The sequence below is a fragment of the Pinus tabuliformis genome, chromosome Q (assembly GCF_031772625.1).
Source record: "Pinus tabuliformis cultivar Carrire ecotype Pingquan chromosome Q, CPIR1, whole genome shotgun sequence".
Classification (NCBI taxonomy): domain Eukaryota; kingdom Viridiplantae; phylum Streptophyta; class Pinopsida; order Pinales; family Pinaceae; genus Pinus; species Pinus tabuliformis.
The window spans coordinates 526,543,433-526,562,112 of record NC_142296.1 but is presented as its reverse complement, the minus strand read 5'-3'; the positions used below and the strand labels follow the sequence as shown (position 1 = coordinate 526,562,112).

At 38.3% G+C, this 18,680-nt stretch overlaps 1 protein-coding gene across 3 annotated transcripts in view; it reads right to left on the bottom strand.

The window, feature by feature from the left end:
* LOC149220522 (uncharacterized) overlaps nt 1-18,680 on the bottom strand; it is a 398,953-nt gene that overhangs the window by 127,425 nt on the left and 252,848 nt on the right. For 2 of the 3 annotated variants that reach the window (XM_089384792.1, XM_089384793.1), the window contains exon 5: nt 6,898-7,023. In XM_089384792.1, the coding sequence (XP_089240918.1) occupies nt 6,898-7,023 (126 nt within the window). The remainder of the gene's footprint in view (nt 1-6,897; nt 7,024-18,680) is intronic. The other variant, XM_089384794.1, reaches the window with a different exon arrangement.

Genomic DNA, 18,680 nt, shown 5'->3' with positions numbered 1-18,680 from the left:
CTTGTCGATCTCCACTGATGCTGCCTGCTGGTCCTGCTTCTCCGACTTGTCCTTCTTCTTGAGAGGACACTGCATGCTGTAGTGACCGAGCTCACCACATATGAAGCACTTGACCTTTGAAAGGTCCTTCTTCCTTCTCTGTTCCCCTTGCCTTTGACTGGGACCCTTTGATGCGAGGACCACATTCTCCTCCTCCTTCACCACCTTATGTCTACTGCCACTGTTGCCACTGATGGAATTCTTTAACAAAGCTCGCCTCAACTCCTCCTAGTGCAAATCGGCCCACATCCTGTCCCAATCTGGTAGCTTGTCTCTACCCAATATACTTTGGACAAAAACTTGCCACTCCTCAGAGACACTGTTCAGTGCCAATCTCACTAGCTTTGTTGGTTGAGGTGTTGCCCCAACAGCTGCAAGTTGGTCTCAAACCTCCTAAATCCTGGTGAGGAAGGGATCTATGCCTTCCCCCTTCTGCATCCTGATGCGTCTTATATTTTCTTCCAGGAACATCTTTCGCTGCTCGGAAGTCCCTTGATATAGCATGGAGAGAACAACCCACATCTCTTTGGCAGTATCCTTGACATCCATGTGTGAGACAATATGGTCCCGAACTCCATCCAAGATCAACCGCTTTGCCCGCACCATCACCTTCTTGTATTCCTTTAGCTGATCCACATCTTGGGGAACTACCAAAACACTGTCTATGTAGAGCGTTGGGCCATATTCATCCAACAAGAAGGACATGCTGGCCTTCCAAAAGATAGTTGGAGGAACCCTCCAACCTATCTTGATCTCTATGCCCTGTTATGCTCCTCTCAAAAACTGTCGAAAAATCCCTCTTTCCTTTTGCTTGGTTGTTGCTCTACTAGTTGCTCCTGCCAGTCTGCCTGGAAAAATCGAACTTCTTAGACTCGAAGTTCCCTGAGAGAAATTTTCCCCCTTTTGTGTGCGCTTTTCTCTTCCACCTAACGCTGGCTCTGTAGCTGCAAAACCCTCTGCGTCCAACCAAAGAATCTGCTCAACAGGAAAAACTAAGTTGTTGTTGCTCCATCTGCCTGCTGAAATCACTATTATGGGAAATTCGAACTTTTTCTGCCTCATGCAACTGAAAATTGAATTCTTCCCAACAATTCGTTCTATCTGAGCATTGCACAACACTTGAAAATTTCAGTCTGCTGCTCTCTCTGAACCAATGTGGAAAAAGTTGAAGTCGAGATTAAATCGGAAAGGGTCCAAAAATTGAAAAACTCATTAAAGTCGAGAGTTTTTTGAAAATGTCCGCAAAACTAAAAAAATACAAAAATATTCACTTTTTTTATTTTTTTTAGCATCTAGATTATCCACAACATCAAATAAATGCATTTCCACATAAACATGTAAAGAAAGCTAATATATAATATGTATATGAAGTCTAGTGCTACATCACATATCAAAATAGTGAATCAACCCTTGAATATTGAGTCTTGTCTGAGTCTCAACTCTCAAGAGTAAAAATATCAACAAAAAATATAATAAATGTATATCATGAGTCATCTACATGTCACAAAGTAATTAGTGGCTGAGATCCTCTACCCCTTTTACGAGAATAGGGAATGGCTTTGCCTTTTCCTCTGAGGAAGAAGGCCTAGCCCCTGGAAATACAAATGGACTCAGTCATCCTCTAGAAGCCGATAAAAGAGGTGGCCTCTGTCCTATGCTGCTGCTGCCCATCCTAGATGGTATCAGCTCCTCCTCATCATCCTCATCATCCTCATCTAACTATGCCTCTAGACCCTGATGCTACTCCTCCTCCTCTACCTCTGGTTCTCCCTCCCCTGCAATTGCTACCTCCTCTCGATCCACATCTAACCAATCAGGGATCGAGTCCATGGTCGGCCTCTCAGTCTCGACCCTCCATGCAGCAGTGATATCAATATTATCCAATGAGATGGCTTCCACATCAGGAGGTTCCTGAAGTTGTCTCACGCACAATGAAAGATTGTAGTAAACATAGACCATGTCATTGAGGCATTGGGACTCCAATCTGTATTAGGGTCATAGATTGTAAATTAGTACTTAGAAAATTTAAATATTTCAAATAATCAAATGAATTCAAAAAAATTAATTTGATTTTTTTTTACCTTTTGCACTTTTTGCTGTGTATTTTGTCAAATACACTCCAGTTGCGCTCACACCCAGAGGAACTGCATGATTGGTTGAGCACTCGAATGGCAAGCTTTTGGAGATGGGGTACTCTGCCACTCTAGCTTGTCCACCAAGCATCTGCAAGTTAAAATAAAAATGAGAAACCTAAAAAAACATTGAAATTCTAAACTTGAAAGTTTGAAACAAACTGAAGCTTACCTGGCATTTTGGTCATCCTATTCTTAATAACCACGGTAAAACCAAATGTGCCACCTCCCATCCTATATACCTCCATTTCTTTAGAAATATCTTCACGTTCTTCCTCAGATTCCACCATCCTCTCAACACGAGTGAAGAATCCATCCATCACCTCAGCATCAAATTTGAAACCACAGGCGTAAGCGAATGTGGGGTTGAGGTAGATACCTATAGCATGAATGGGGCGATGGAGAGTATTGTTCCATTACTCATCAATCACTCTCCATATGACCTATTGTTTCTCTAACCCCTCGTCTCCCTTTGGCCCTATCCATGGCCTCATACAAGTAGCCCATTGCTAGCTTGTCTCCATCAACCAACCGAAGAACCCTTACCAAAGGTTCTGAAATGGCACACACCTCCTCTACTCCTGCCCAAAAGCTCTGATCATATGAAACTAGTCTGCATATGCCCTCTCCCGCTGGTTTGTGGCTAATAGACAAAACACGCCAATCTGGTGAAATAAACATGCTCTTCACATCCCACATAGAATTCAACAGAGACTGAAGAGATATGAAAGTAGTGGCAAATCGTGTAATGGCAAGACACACCAACTCTTTGTTGTTAGTGAATCTTCTCATCAAGCTAAGCACAGATGCATGATTATATATAAATTTTGTTATGCTCCTGGATGATTCAACAATATCCCTCACAAGAGGAATCTTACCTATATCCTCCAACATCAAGTCAATACAATGAGCAGCACAAGGTGTCCAAAACAAGTTAGAATGCCTCTCCATAAGAAACTTACCAACCGCAACATAATTTGCAGCGTTGTCCATTATGACTTGGACAACATTTCTTGGGCCTACTTCCTGAATGAAGATGTCCAACAACTCACATAATAAACCTGCATCTTTAATGTGTGCAAATGCATCAACAAATTTCATAAACATTGTCCCCTTGACACAACTAACTAAGAAGTTAAGAAGGGTCCTACCCTTCTGGTCAATCCAACCATCTGACATGACTATGCATCCAGTGTGTTTCCATGATGCCCTAAACTCCTGCAATCTAGAAGTGCAATCAGTCTTTCCATTTTGAAGAAGAGGCCCTCTGAATTCTGCAAAGGTGGGGGCTTTGTGCCCCGGGCCAATGACAATAACAACATCAAACATAGGTTGGTAGAATGGGTTTGTCTTGGCAATGTTGAAAGAAACATCACTCCATAGAAGACACTTACTGACCAACCTGTCATCTTCTGCCTTTTCCTTTATTGTAAGTGTCGATTTAATGCCAAGTTGTGCACCAGGTGTGGTTCTAGGAACAAAAAAAATTGAGAAAGCTAAGGGGTTGATGCTGAAGAACCAGTCTCACTTCCCCCCACTTTTGAGGCCCTCCAAGTTGGATTTTTAGTGCTGCCCTGGTGTCTTTGCCCTCCTCTTTATCCATCAACAATTGAATGGTCTACTCGATGATTTATGGAGATGGATATGGGCAAAGGTCAACATTTTGCCTCGGAATTTTCCCCAAATGGAATTTTAATCTATTGATACCTCCTAACATATGCTTGTCACACAACTTGCAAGTCAAATACATTCTATTGACCCACCCATATTTGGGTATAGTATCAAGTTCACCATATTCCCACATAGGGTCCAAAAGCCTTGGCATTTTGTTTGAAACTTTGAACTTGAATTTGAACTTGGGCACAAAAAAAATTTGAAAAAAAAAAAAATCCAATCACATAAGAAGCAAACACAAATGTAATTGTTTATTTTAGATTTTAAATGCCTCTTCTCACTCACTTGAACACACTCAGATTCACTAAACAAGGGTTTGAATTTTTGTCATTTGATTCTTGAAAGTTGAAGTTTTTCTCCATTTTAGATTCTAAACAATTTTTTGATTCAAAATTCTAAGCAAAAATAAGATAAAAACAAACTAATAGAATTATAGAAATATTTAAGAAGCCATTTCTGTAACAAAGTCTAAGAGAGAAATTAAAATACATACCTGGCAACAACAATTCAACACTTTGAATCTCTCACATTGAGCAGTGGACAAATATCCAAATCCCCACCACAAAACCATAAAAGTTCCTCCTCTTGGGCAATGGCAAACAGCTACTCTCTCCACAAGCACGAATGGGAGCAAAAACAACAAACAAATGTGTTTTTTCCCCTTTTTAGCCTCTTATCCGCAGCCTAGGAAAGGAGGGACGACTTTTTGGGTCGACTCCTGATAAAATCAGGAGTATTATGATTTATTCCCGATTTTTTGGGAGGGAAAAAGTTGGCCGATTTAATCGGTTGGCTGAAAAAATCGAAATTTTAGGATTTAATCCCAATTTTTTCCCGACTTTTTCCACACTGCTCTGAACAATGAAATTTTCCTCTTCGCTTTTGAGCTTCCCATCTAATCAATCATGCTCTAATACCATGTGAAAATTTTGAAACTGAAATCTTATTGCGGCAACTGGAATTTATTTTTCTAATTATTAATTATTTCAACAATTTATCTGCTACAGCAAGTATCAAATAAATCACACTGCAACCTTCATAAAGAAAAACTACAGAAATAATAGCATTGGAAACTGAGAAACTACTAGCACACACAATAAAAATGACACCATTGTTTTTGGATAAAAATCCCCGAAAAAACCCAACATGGGAAAACCAGTGCAGCAATGAGGGTTTTTATTATTATGCAACAGTGAAAATCTGAGTACAATCTGGATGCACAAATTGGAAATCCACTATAGGAGAAACTGGCCACAAAAATTATTGAGACAAATTTTGTCTCACCCGGCACTGATCTAGCAACAAAATTGGCTTTGAATGGGCTCCACAAAACCCTTGCGTCAGCCTCTGCGTCAAGCCTGCACAGTCACTAGTATGCTCTACCTAGAACTGCAACTGATCAAGTCGTCTGCCCAATCCAACTTCTGAGAATGACTCGTTGGTCCCTTCTGGAAATCTTCCTAGCCTCCAGCAACCGAATCGACCCTCTGTTTGGCTAAATCGAACTCTGGCTCTAAAGCTTCTACGCTTCCTCTATTCAACCTCACTGAGGAAAATCGACCCTCCTGTAGCTGACTCTCCGAAATCGGAAAATCTCCTCCGAACTCACTATCCCTGCTGCTCACTCACTGCGTCAATCTCTGGCTCTCCGACAACTCACTATTGCTACTCTGGAAATCGATTTGCCAAGGAAATCAAACTTCTAGGGTTCTAGTGTGTCTTCTCCAAGTGCCCATCGAATTCTTCTTATAATCCATTGTTGGAGCACCAACGACCAAGATTAAAACTTAATCAATGGCTAGGATCATCTTGGAGTCGATCCATGTGAGTTTCTAGATGATTCGCACATTGACTTAATTAATTCTGATTAATTAACCATATTCCCTAAGTTTGGACTTACGAAATATTTTAAAAACTAGTTAATAATCTAATTAAGCCATTTCTAGGTGGAATTTCTAGAAATGATTCATGGGTTTTGGAGATATCATGTATTTTAATCTCTCCACTAAATTTCGTTGCTAGAACACATCCGATGCTACAGAAACTAACACCATTAAGAGCTCTTCAAGGGTGAAATATGTCATCAAGAGGAGCCTTCCATATGAGGGAATTGATCCCTAGTTGTCATCTTTAACAAATGGTTATTATGAGTCAGTCACTTTCCATTTGTTTCTACTAAAAAATTATTCAATTATTCTTCATTCTTATTAATAATTTTATTAGAATCCAATTCGGTTGTTCACTTTTTCCCATTATAATAAATAGTACTTCAAACTTTATTACTAAGATCATTCATTTAGAAAAAACAAATGAGGATTAAATGGTTATGGGTTAGTTATTTAACATTTAATTCTACTAAAAAAAATTCAATCATTCTTCATTCTTATTAATAATTTTTTTAGAATGCAATTCATTTGTTCACTTTTTCCCACTTGGAATAAATGCCATTTCACTTGATAAGAAATTATTACAAGTTCCTTGGATTCATATCTTGATGTATTAGAAAGTAATATTAAAGATTGTTTTCTAATAGTCAGTAGAGTTTATTGTCACTACAAAACATAATCGTATTCCTTAAATTTTCGATATAGATTAGAGTAGATGAAAAGTTTATATTCTATAATTATCTAAGTTTGGAAGGTTTCCTTTGTAACTTTTGCAGATATAGGTTTTATCCAAAATATGTTTTTCTAATTGCACATGGAGTTCTTCCAATTACCTGAAATGAATTCTTCCTAGTTTCTGTGTTTCTTTGGTTTTCGAATTTTAACTACAAATCTATGTTTACCTGTTTCCAAGCATGAATATATATATGCTTCACATTTAGTTTGCAGAATTCTAGTTGCTGTTTCATAGTTATTTTGTTAATAAATTTGTTTTGCATAATTTCCTTTTTAGATTTTTTTTTTTTACTACCCCCAAAACTGTAGCTATTCACTCTCTAGTTTCTCATCTTAAATCAACTTTTTGGAATAACTTTTGTGTAAAACAATATAAGACAAAAAAGGACAATTTGAGAAATCTAATTTTGACGAAGGATAAATTTGTTGACCTTGTGATTGTGACATTAATAGAAGTTTATGTGACCGTAAAATACCATGAGAAATGCTTTCATCAGACACCGCTGGTAGGTTTTCTTCAAGCTCTTCATTAGGCAAAAGAGGCTCCGTGAGTTGATCTGAAATATAAACGTTTCAACAAAACAAAAAGTATGTTAGTGTTCATAAAACGAGGTTTGATAAAGAAGGTATTATTGCCATATCATTTTGGCATAAACGATATCATCTTTATGTTTTCATTTTTTCTTATATTCTATGCAAATTCGATGCCGGGAACACAATGAGTCACATCATGCATTTAAACATCTTAAAATACATAAATGCAAATAATCGCAAGCTCATTATGGACCATAAATAATAACATATATATATGGAGAACCTTTAAGATAGAATTTCCTTTTTTGATATTTACGTGTTCAATAAATTATTTTGAAAACTAGGTTCCAACATTTACAGTAACTAAACCATAGTTGGTACATTAAGTCCAAGAAAATTATCATGAAAATTTTGAAATTCTAAGAAATGGAAAACTCCAACTTGGCACACAATTTGCCAAGGAATTATATAAGTGAACTGTGATACAAAACAAAGATAACCAATAATACTAAAAGTATGAATAATAGAATATACAAAGCTTTACGGCTCAAAAGATGAAGAATTTAAACTAAATAGCATATCAACAAATAACATGTATGTATGAGATGCCTTCAATTATACCAAGCAATGTTGTAGGAACCATCCCCATCCCTCCCACCAAACCACGGGACCCCGCTTCCAACCGTAGAACCATGCTGCAAGTGAAAGTGTTCAAGGAGCATCCTTGGGAGCATGCTCCAAGCCTCTTGGGAATGCTCCCCACCAACTTGCTCCCAAGGATGCTCCCTAGTGGTAATTTTAAATTCTTAAAGTAAACTTTATATTTCCTTTATCTTCCCTTCTTCAAGTTTACATTAAATAACATAAACTTTTAAAAGGGAAAGGTAAAATAAAAGTAAACTTTCACTTAAATTTTCAACATTATCATTAATTGGTTTTGTTAACCCTCTATCAATGGGGCTACATAAATTTTTTCAGAAACATCATTTACACCATTGTAAGCCCAAGGCCACAAGTCAAAGCCTTGTAAAAAACCATGTGAGGCCATGTATTAGGCATCCCAAACCTGGTGTCTTGTATTTTGAGTATGTATTTATTGTGATTGGTTGGGCCATGCCTTGTCCCTTGAGAGCTTTATCTTGGCGATCTCAGCCCTAACTGAATTGGAGGACCTTGGGAGGTTTCCATGAGCACCCATGGTTCTATGGGAGCCTTGTCTTTGTATGGGTGATCGCTGATGTATGGATTAGTTCAGCCTGTGTCAAGGTGCACCTATGTCATTACACATGGTTTCGTGACTATAAAGTCAGTAGGTGACCTTGGCTTTGGTGCAGTATTCATCAATACAACTCTCACAACGTAGCAGTCTCTTGAACAATTTTCACGTTTCTCAAGGTAGTTCATGATTCTTGTTAAACTTATTTTGTCAAAGTTCTGAGGAAGCAGATGTACCAAATATTTTCAAAAGACCGGATCATCAGTCATCAATTTATTGAGTCTTTGTAAACCCATTCTACAAATTTATAATGTAAATGATGCTAGTAAGACTGTGTATGTACGTAACAACCTAGGTAAACCTATTATTCTGGCGAAAGTTTCATCCTAGGAGGTTTTTTACTCACTGACTCATCTGTGTTTCTAAACACAGATGGTCGGCAGAGTTTTTCCTCTGACCTCACCCCAAAGCTAGGGTGGAATTCTTCGTCAAAGTCTTAGATGAGTCTTATTGTTTTAGTCGAGTCTTATGTAAAAGTGATTTGGGAATAATTTAAGCTAGTTGGCTAAATTATTTTATTACAAATCACTTAGTCTACTAGATCGTATTTTGTCACAGAATTGGGTGTGTAATTTGAGGGTCTATACAGAACGAGTGTTCCCCCTTTGAGAGTTGAATTGTAATTATCTTATGTAAAACAATATTTTAGTGTATGGTCCCTCATACTTAGACACCATGGCTAAAATACTAGAAGGTGGAAAAACTATTTAATCCCCTCAAGTGTCAATTAATTAAATTTTTTAGCAAACTTTAAATTAATCCTAAGCCAGAAAATTAATTAATCAGAGTCAAAGTTAAAGTCGTAAAGAAATTAAATTCTCCAAGTGGAAAAATCAATGAGTATCAAAAAAATTTAATTTTGAAGGTCCCCCTCCAAGGGAATATTGGAAATTTCAAGAAAAATTGAACCCTTGTGCCTTGGTGGTTAAGTCAAAGTCAATTAATTTTGAGCTAATAAAAAATGGGTTAAATGAGAAATTCGAAAATTCCTCAAAAATAATTATTTCAATGGCAAAGATTAAAAGTTGATTAAGGATTTATCAACAACCAAGATTATTTTGATGGGGATCAAGCCAACTAGCCGTTATTTTCCACTTGGAGGATTTATCTATAAATTATGACTCATTTGTGTCTCAAGTCATTTGATGTTTAGCTAACAAAATTCTGCAGAAAAGCTTATGTAATGCTACTGTCCCACTGTGAACGTTTTTTGAATCATAATAAAGACTTTGGGGTGTAGTTCATGGTGTTTATTGTCTACTGATTTGTGGTATGTGTTGGGTACGGGCATTCCTATATTGTGTTTAAATTTTAATTAAATCGTTATTTCATTGTAGATGATAGGAACACTCTATTGATAAGTTTTGGGCTTATCTTAGATGATCTGATTCATTGTTGTTCTAATGGTTTATATGTGAAGAATTATATAGTGTTTGCAGGTTCTCCAGTCTTTAGGCTCCAAGTTCACAAACTGTGGACATACGTTGACCTTGTTTGGACTTCAAATATTTTTATAGTTTATCTAATTTCGCTAAGGGTGTAGCTTGCATTTATTCTTCAAAGTACACTTAGCCATTTATCGAAAAAAATCTTTAATAAAATTATTTCTTAAAATTCCTTTCAAAAGCATTATATATTTGTATATTTGTAAATAAATTTTATAATATATTTTGTAAATTATTTTTTCTAACTGGGGTTTTGGGTATTTGTAAATTCATTTGTGCAAGTGAAATCAAGTGAGAAGAGTTGGATTAGAGCTAGATCTAGGCCCTTGAGGGTGAGATCTAGTCTCCAAACTTTTTGCAGGGCCATCCATTGAAAATTTTGCTTTGAAATTGAAGCTCTTAAGCAAATATTTTTTTGGAGCAAGGGTTTCGATTTTTTTAGGCTTCTCGATCCTGAATCTGCCCTCTCCAAGCCCTGCGTCAACCTTCTTATCCCCTCTGTCTCCCTTTGAGGGCCCAACGTCATCATTTTTAGCCTCCTTGAGGCTTTCCATAAGCCCCTAAGGGCCTCGTCCTCCTCCCTTGGCCTTGTGTTGAGGGTTTAAGGCCTTTTTTGGCCTTGAGTTGAGGGTTTAAGGCCTTTTTTGGCCTTGTCCTAGGGCTAGAAGGCCTCGAGCCCCCTCCTCGAGCCTAGACGGATGCCCTAAGGAGCTTGTCATGGGCTTTCAATCTCTCTTCTACCCTCGGCCTCCTCTGTCTTCCTCTCGGCCTCACTTCCAAGTCTTCGCTCTCCCTTTTGGCCTCCTCATTCCCCCTTTCAGCCCTTCCTTAGCCTCTTCCCTTAGCTTCTAGGCCTTTAGGGCCTTTCTTTCCCCAACACTAGCCCTATTAGGCTTAGCATTGCCCTCCCTTGGCCCTAGTTTTCCCTCTTCCCATCTCTGAAATTTTTGGACTGAAGATTGATGGGTTTTGCAAGAATAAATTTGCTCAAAACTTGTATTTTCAGGTGGCATAATCATTGGAGAAATTTTTGGCATTTTGGACAAGTGTTCTTCAAGGTCTTGGGCCTAGGGTTTGCTCTCTAAACCCTCACATTATCACTATTCTGCTTCAGCTTTCATATTCATTTCATAACAGCGAATTAAATGCCCTAAAATCACATCTAAGTGGTCTAAACACCCTCATAATTTTATGATAAAAATTTTGCTAGTGTTTTGGCTACTTGGGCATTAAACTTCTAGCTTGGATCTAGTCATTTGTTTGTTAGAATATCTTTGCATAACTAAATATATCAGATCTGATATAAATCTCAAAATAACACTCTAAAGGTTATAGGATTGATTTGTGTGAGATCTAGCATATTATCATAGCTTCTACACATCTTGGGCATCAATCTTTTGGCATAGATCTCTAATTTATAGTGGTTGATATCTCTGCATAAAAGGTATAATCAAATCTGATATTTTCTGAATATAACATCTTAAGAGGGCTAAAAGTTCATCAATTTACATTGGCAAAGTTGTTTTATCAATTGGCAAGTCATTAGGCTATTCATTGATCATTTTCAGTTTCATACGCTTGATAATTCTTGGATTCGAACTAACATACTTGCTGCTGTCCTATACTTCACCATAAGTGGCTCTTTCATGATTAAATTGGCTCATGGTGGTTTATGTTGTTAAGTTCTAACTATTGCTTGTCTTGTGTTAGATTTGAAAAATTGTTAACTTGGCACTAAAATCACTCAAACATCTAAGCTTTAAATCTTCTAATCTCATTGATGGTTTAAGTTATTTGAGCATTAAGATCTACTTGGCATCTTTGTGTTTAGCATCTAATTGAAGCATTGTTGAGAAATCATTGGATAATTGCTCTAAGTTAAAGATCATAATCTTAAGAAGCTTTGATATCTTTGTTGTCTATCTTAAGCATTTGGCATCTTAAGTTTCATTGGTTATCATTCTAAGTGAGCATCTCTTAACATTGGTCATTGGCATATCTTAAATGGTCTCAAGTAATCATTGTTGAATTAGATATTTGTTCTAAGCATCTTATGGATTGATCTATTGTTTAACATTGACACTTGTATCATTAAGCACTTGTCTTGTTTTAAGATTGTCTTTCAATTCATTATTAAGTCCTCTTGCTATAAGGTATTAAAATCAAGTACTTAAAGAACATAAACAATCTTAATTCAAGATTCACTCACCCAATTCATTACATAAGCATTCTAGTCTTAGATTGCACTAATAACTTACCTCCAAGCATAAGCTTGGTTGATAGACCTCTAGGGCCACCCTTTCTCACCTAGCTTGAGGGATTCAATACCTTTCTAGAGGTTAACATTGACCTTGCAGTCGTTAGAGCCATAGTCTCTGCAGCGTCGGAAGCACTGGATGGTTGGAACACAGGGGGAGGTATCGTTAATGAAGCCTCTGCTTGCCTTCTTCCCTTCCTTCTCAAGTTGCAAGGGATTCGCGACCAGCTGACTTCCGTGGGGTCTACACCAGATCCAGAGTTCATGGTCAAGACTGCCCTAAATGCAGTCACCGAGGACTGGGAGACATTTGTCCAAAGTATCTTGGGCAGAGCAACTCTCCCCAGTTGGGAGGAGATGTGGGCAACTCTTGGACAAGAAGAGCTCAGGATGTTGACCAAGGCAGGAAGTAGTGGCAAGGGAGCCCGAGTCAAGGAGGAGGAGATACAGCTCTCGCATCAACGGGACAGCAGGGGCAACAGAAGAGGAAGAAGAAGGACATCACCAAGATCAGATGCTTCAACTGTGGGGATGTGGGACATTATGCCACTCAGTGCCCCATGAAGAAAGGCAAGGGGGAGGCTTCTGACCCAAAGGCTACTCTAACAAAAGCAGACAAGGATGTCAAGGATGACGATTGTGTCATGAGTGCTCATACACCTCTGGACAAGAGGTGGGGCGATATGGAGTTGTAGTCAAGAGGACTACATGCAGGTAGGATCCTTGAGGTGCCCAAACTCTTGGATCACATACGACTACAAGAGCGAGTGTCAGTTGGAGCAAGGTGTAATAGAGCGACAGTGGCATTGCTAGAGTGCCAAAGTCTGAAGCAGCGCAGTGGATGTTATAGCAGTGCGAGAGGCACAGAGCAAGTTGCAGCAGCGCAGTGGCAGCAAAGGGTCAGCACAGATTAGTAGCAGAGGTAGCTTTAGGATCACGAGGCATCCATATTGACCACAATATCAGTGCTTGGATGAAGTTTCAGTTACTTACTTCTCAGTAACTAGGTTGCAGTGCAACAGTTAGCAGTGGTAAGTGTTATGGGTAGCACGATGCAACATTTTGAGAAGGGGTTGTAGTACAGATGTAGCAGTGGCAATGGCAGTGTCATGGGCAGCAGTATAGGAAGTAGCAGTGCAGTGGATGAAGGGCATCAGGCCAAGCATCAGCAGCATAAAGGACTGATGCAGTGGATTAGTGTAGTACTTCTGTTGAGAAGTGTTACTAGAGCACATTCCTCGCTAAGAGAGAGTGTTGATTTTGGGTAGCATCAAATGTGCTCTAGCTCCGAAATTTTGTGAAGGGGCTAGAACACATGAGATCTCCAAGAGCCAGAAATCATTTGGAGAAATTCCACCCAGATAAAGAGTTATTAAAATAATTAATATTTTTAATGGGTTCCTAAGTCTAAACTCAGGAAAATAAAAATATTAATGTGTATTAATAAAAATGGGTGAGAAGGTTCTAAGTGATGAGGATCAAGCCTGTTTTAATCTTAGCCGTTGATTAGAGATTAGATCATAGTTGTTGATTCATCAACAGGAAAAGTATAAGACTAGGCTTGAGGGTTAGTTGGAGATACATCGATTTGATCAAAGAGTCCAATTTTTCTAGGGCGAGGTTTGCTGAGAAAATCGAGCTAATGATCCGAGTTGCAGTGAGGGGCAATTTGGCAAGGGAACTTCAGTCTGAGGCCGAAGAATACATAGCAAAGAGGCAGAGTAGCACCGAGAGAGACAACGTATTCCCAGAGAGGGTGATGCAGAGGCCGTAGGGGCTGACGCAGGTGATGCAGAAGCCGTAGGGGCTGACGCAGGTCCTTAGTGGCGGCGCTGACGAGATTCTGTGGGGCAGAGAGGGAGCAGTTCAAAAAATCAACCTTCCGAGCAAAGGAGGCTCATTATGGGGGTGACGTAGCTCCTAGAGGAGGTGACGCAATTCCAGCACAAAGCTTGGAGCAGCCATCGCTGCCCAACACTAGGAATAGCTGGCTCATCTATGGGCTTTGATCATCCACTAGCTGAATTTTCCAGAATATCTATCTCCGGATAGAGGTACTTCTACCAAATTTTTTCTTTGTTGGGTGGGCCATATCTGGCACCCTAGTTGTATTCAAGAATCTGCGTAATAATACAAACCCTCTATATGTTGCACCGGTTTTCCCGAATTGGGTTTTTCCGGGGACGATCGTCCAAAAATAACGGTGTCCCTTGTGTGATTGTCTTACTATGTTTCAGTTCATGATCTGTATGTATCTATAGGCTACAATAGTGTTTTACATCGATATTTATGTAATTAAATAACTTGTTAATGCAAAGAACAAGTAGGAGATGTTAAACCAGTAATTGCAGTAGCGGTTTCTGAGGTGTAGATTCAAAAAATTTCACACATACGGCACCAGTATTATTTCTAATGTAATCAAATCCTTGAGTCTTGCTTAATTTAACCAAGCAGCTAGGCCACTCAACTGTGTCTCCTGGACAAGTTGGTTCCCAACTTGTCTTTAATCATCTTGTTGTTAATTTTTCTTAGGGCTATATTGTTATTTGCTTTGATAATTGCATTTCTTCATTAACATATTACATTCACCCCATAACATCATAACATTATTCTGATTTACATCATTAATTAGCAGCATATGCAACTATATAGAAAGAACAATATTATCATAATCAATGCATCACAACATAAAGGAACAATAGAAGAAAAGCATTCACACGTAGAGACACTAGGATTGGTCAGAGACCAAGGAAAAACCCACTATGGGGAAAAACCTTTCAAATTCTTCTTCTTAGTAGATTGTCATCAAATGATTCAGCAAAAGAGTGTATAATGATCCATATATTCATCTATGCAACTAACCAACAAAACAACTAGAACAACCATGAAATGAACCCAACAATGTATATACTCAAAACCCTAATTCTGAAGTCTGTAATGAATTGTGATTATCTGCAGTCAACTATCGAACATTGTAGTCACAAAGTGAAATCTTCGAAAGATTGAGATTTCATCTTTTAGGTCTCGGTTGCACGGAGGAGGTGACATGCGAGCGACTATAGCTTCCCAGTCATTCCCTTAACACTGGCATGCAAGCGACTGGGGTCAGATCTGGACTGCAGAAACCCTAACTTCCAGTCGCATGGATGGAGAATTGTCGTGTGACTATAATGCTCCAGACGCATGGATGAGCTTCTGTGCAAGCGACTACGATCGAATCCTTCCCGTGTTGTGCCTGCGACTGAGGCCAAAACCCTAAATCAGAGATGCGAGCTTCGGACCTTGCAATTTCACCTTAGAGCGACCTTGATCCTCCGCGAACGAGCCTCAGACCTGTGCGAGTCGAAAACCAAGATAGAAGAATATCTCATCATTGTGCCTAAATGAGATAGAGGTCACTTGTATATATAGCCTTCCAAGGTGGTCCACTTTGCTTTAGGGTCGACCTTATCAAATATGCACATGTGGGTTTTTCTTCATAATTACACTTTCCCTTATCTGATTTGAGTGATCTTTAGGTCGATTTTGGTCCTCTCAAAAAGAGTAATCCAATGCAATCATTATCTCCATCAAGTGAGTTGTCCAAAGTGGAATTTGACCGCACTTGCATATTTTAACACTTGTTTCCATGGGGACTACCCCATAGCCTGTTGTTGGGAGATAGCTAGAACAAATTGGACGGGGATCAAAGTGACAACCCCCGCCCTGAGTCGTTGTCGCAGTCCCTGTACAATCTGACCGACAACATATCCCAATGCAAAGTGGTCCCAGTGGGTCTCAGATGGAAGAACTCAGAGATAAAAAGACATTCCATGTAGCATTTTTCAAATCTAGGTTGTGGTTGAAGAGTTTTGGATGGTCAAAGTTGGTCACCAGGGGTGTGCATGGGTTTTTTGTGCATATCTCTTAGGGTTTTTCTCTGTTTTGGACTTGCATCGCATCCAAAGTGATCTAGTCAAGTAGAGGAACAAAACCCATGTTTCAAAAAAAAATATCATGTGTGGTTTTGGAGATTCTTAATTTCGACCATATTTTAGGGATTTGACCAGGATGATGTGGCACAAAACTAAACTTTCTTGAAGGGGAAAAATTTTGAGGCGATGTTGTGTGGCATGATGAGAAGAAAAGTGCAAAACGTTTGGGAAAAGGAGGCGATGCCTAGAATAGAAAAAATAAGGCCGAATTGCATTCTATTTGTCAGAAAATTCAAAAAGTCAAAAAAAACTGTCGTTGGGGAAAGTCAAGTCAATAGGGACATTACAATTTCATGGATTAAATTTCACAGGAAAAATAGTTGTTGAAGAGTGTTGCGGCCATTTTTTCAACATTTCAAGGAAGCAGGATCCGAAAGCTTGAAGGAATTTGTTCGAAATTCAGAATCATCAGCCAGTTGTTTATTATGTCATTGTAAACCCATTCTGCAATAATTATAATGTAAATGATGCTAGTATGATCATTTTATTATGTAACAACCTAGGTAAGCCTATTATTTTGGCGACAAATTTCATCCCAAGAGGTTTTTCGTCTCACTGATTATCTGTGTTTCTAAACACGGATGATCAAAAAAGTTTTTCCCTACAGCCTCACTCCAAAGCTAGGGTAGAATTTATCGTTGAAGTCTTAAGTAAGTCCTAGTGTTTTAGTTGAGTCTATTGTAAAAGTGATTTGGGAATAATTTAAACTAATTGGCTAAATTATTTTATTACATATCACTTGGTCTACTAGATCATATTGTGTTACAGAATTGGGTATATATTTTGAGGGTCTGTAACAAACATGTATTCCCCCTTTAGGGGTTGAATTTTTAAATCTTATGTAAAAATAATTTTAGTCCATGGTCCCTCATACTTACACACCATGGCTAAAACATTTGAGGGTGAAAAAATATTTAATCCCCTCATGAGTCAATTAATTAATTTTTTTGCCAAAAATAAATTAAATCCTAAGCCAGGAAATTAATTATTTTAGAGTCAAAAATAAAAATGTTAGAGAAATTAAATTCTCCAAGTAGAAAAATTCATGGGTCTAAAAGAAGTTAAATTTTGGAAGTCCCCCACCATGGGAATATTGAAAATTTTAAGAAAATTTAGACCTTTGGACCCTGGTGGTTAAATCAAAGTCGAATTTTTGAGCTAATAAAAATGGTTTTAATGAGAAATTCAAAAATTCCTCAAAAATAAATATTTTCAACGACGGAGATTAAAAGATCTTCAAAGATTTATCAACAATCGAGATTGTTTTGATGGGGATCAAGCCAACTAGCCGTTATTTTCCACTTGGAGGAATTTCACTATAAATGGAAGGCTTTTTCCTTATGTTTTAATCTGGATTTTGATTTCTGGTCAGATGTAATTTTGTAAGTGCTTCTGTAAAGCCATTATTTTGTTGGGAACGTTTGATCAACATAATAAAATATTGGTGCAGTTCATTGTGTTTTTGTCTCACTGATTCGCGGTATGTGTTGGGTATGTGCATTCTTATATTGTGCTTCAAATAATAATTAAATCGTTATTTCATTGTAGATGATAGGAACATTCTATTGGTAAGTTTTGGGCTTATCTTAGGTGATCTGATTCATTGTATGTTCTAACAATTGCTTCTTGAGAAAATATATAGAGTTTTCAGTTTCTCTGGCCCTCCAGCTCAAAATTCACAAACTGTGGGCACAGGTTGACCATGTTTGGATTCTGAATATTTTATGTGATTTTCTAACTTCGCTAAGGCTGTCTAAACATTTATTTTTCAAAATACATCTAACCATTGTAAAAGTCTACAAAAAATCTATTCTTCAAAAAATATTTCTAAGCATTGTACACTTGTATATTTTGTATGTAAATAATTTTATTTTCTAACCCTTCTTCTACAGCGGGGGTTTGGGGTTTTATTTTTTTTTGTATATATTGGGGTTTTGAGTATTTGTAAATTTATTTGTGTAGGTGAGATCAAAGAAAATTTGTTAGATTAGAGCTAGATCTAGGCCTGTTGAGGGTAAGATCTAGTCTCTAAAATTTTTACAGGGCCAGCAACTGAAGCATTTTGCAGTAAAATTGAAGATCTGAAGTAAATTTGAATTTTGGCTTGGGTTTGAAATTGTTTTAGGACCTCTAGGTCCAACGTCATCCTTCCTTGGCCTAGTGTGGCTCCTTCTAGCCTCAACGTCAGCCTTTAGGGCCTTCTCTGTTAAAAATTTCAACTACAGTCAAATTCCACTTTGGATAGCTCGCCTGATGATGATAATGATTACATTGAATTCCTCTTTTCTGGAGGACCAATATCGAACTAAAGATCACTCAAATTGGATTAGGGAAAGCATACTTATGAAGAAAATCCCACATGTGCACATTTGTCAAGGTCAGCCCTAACAAAGTAGACCACCTTGAAAGGCTATAAATACAAGTGCCTTCTACCTCATTTGGACACATCCACGCACATGGGATGAAAGCCTCCCCTACGTCCAGCACAGCTACAAGAGAACTCTCCACAACTCAACAGGCCATAGCCCCTTTGAGGTAGGTCTAGGATTTCAGCCATTATGTCCCATTGATGTGGCCATACCATTTGCAGCTACTCAGGCAGATTCGGCTCATGTCCAATCCGAAACCGACAGGGCTAACAACTTCATTGAGCGCATTCAATACATCTGCCAGCAGGTCCATGACATATTGGATAGAGTCAATGCTAAGTACAAGCAGCGCCGTGATC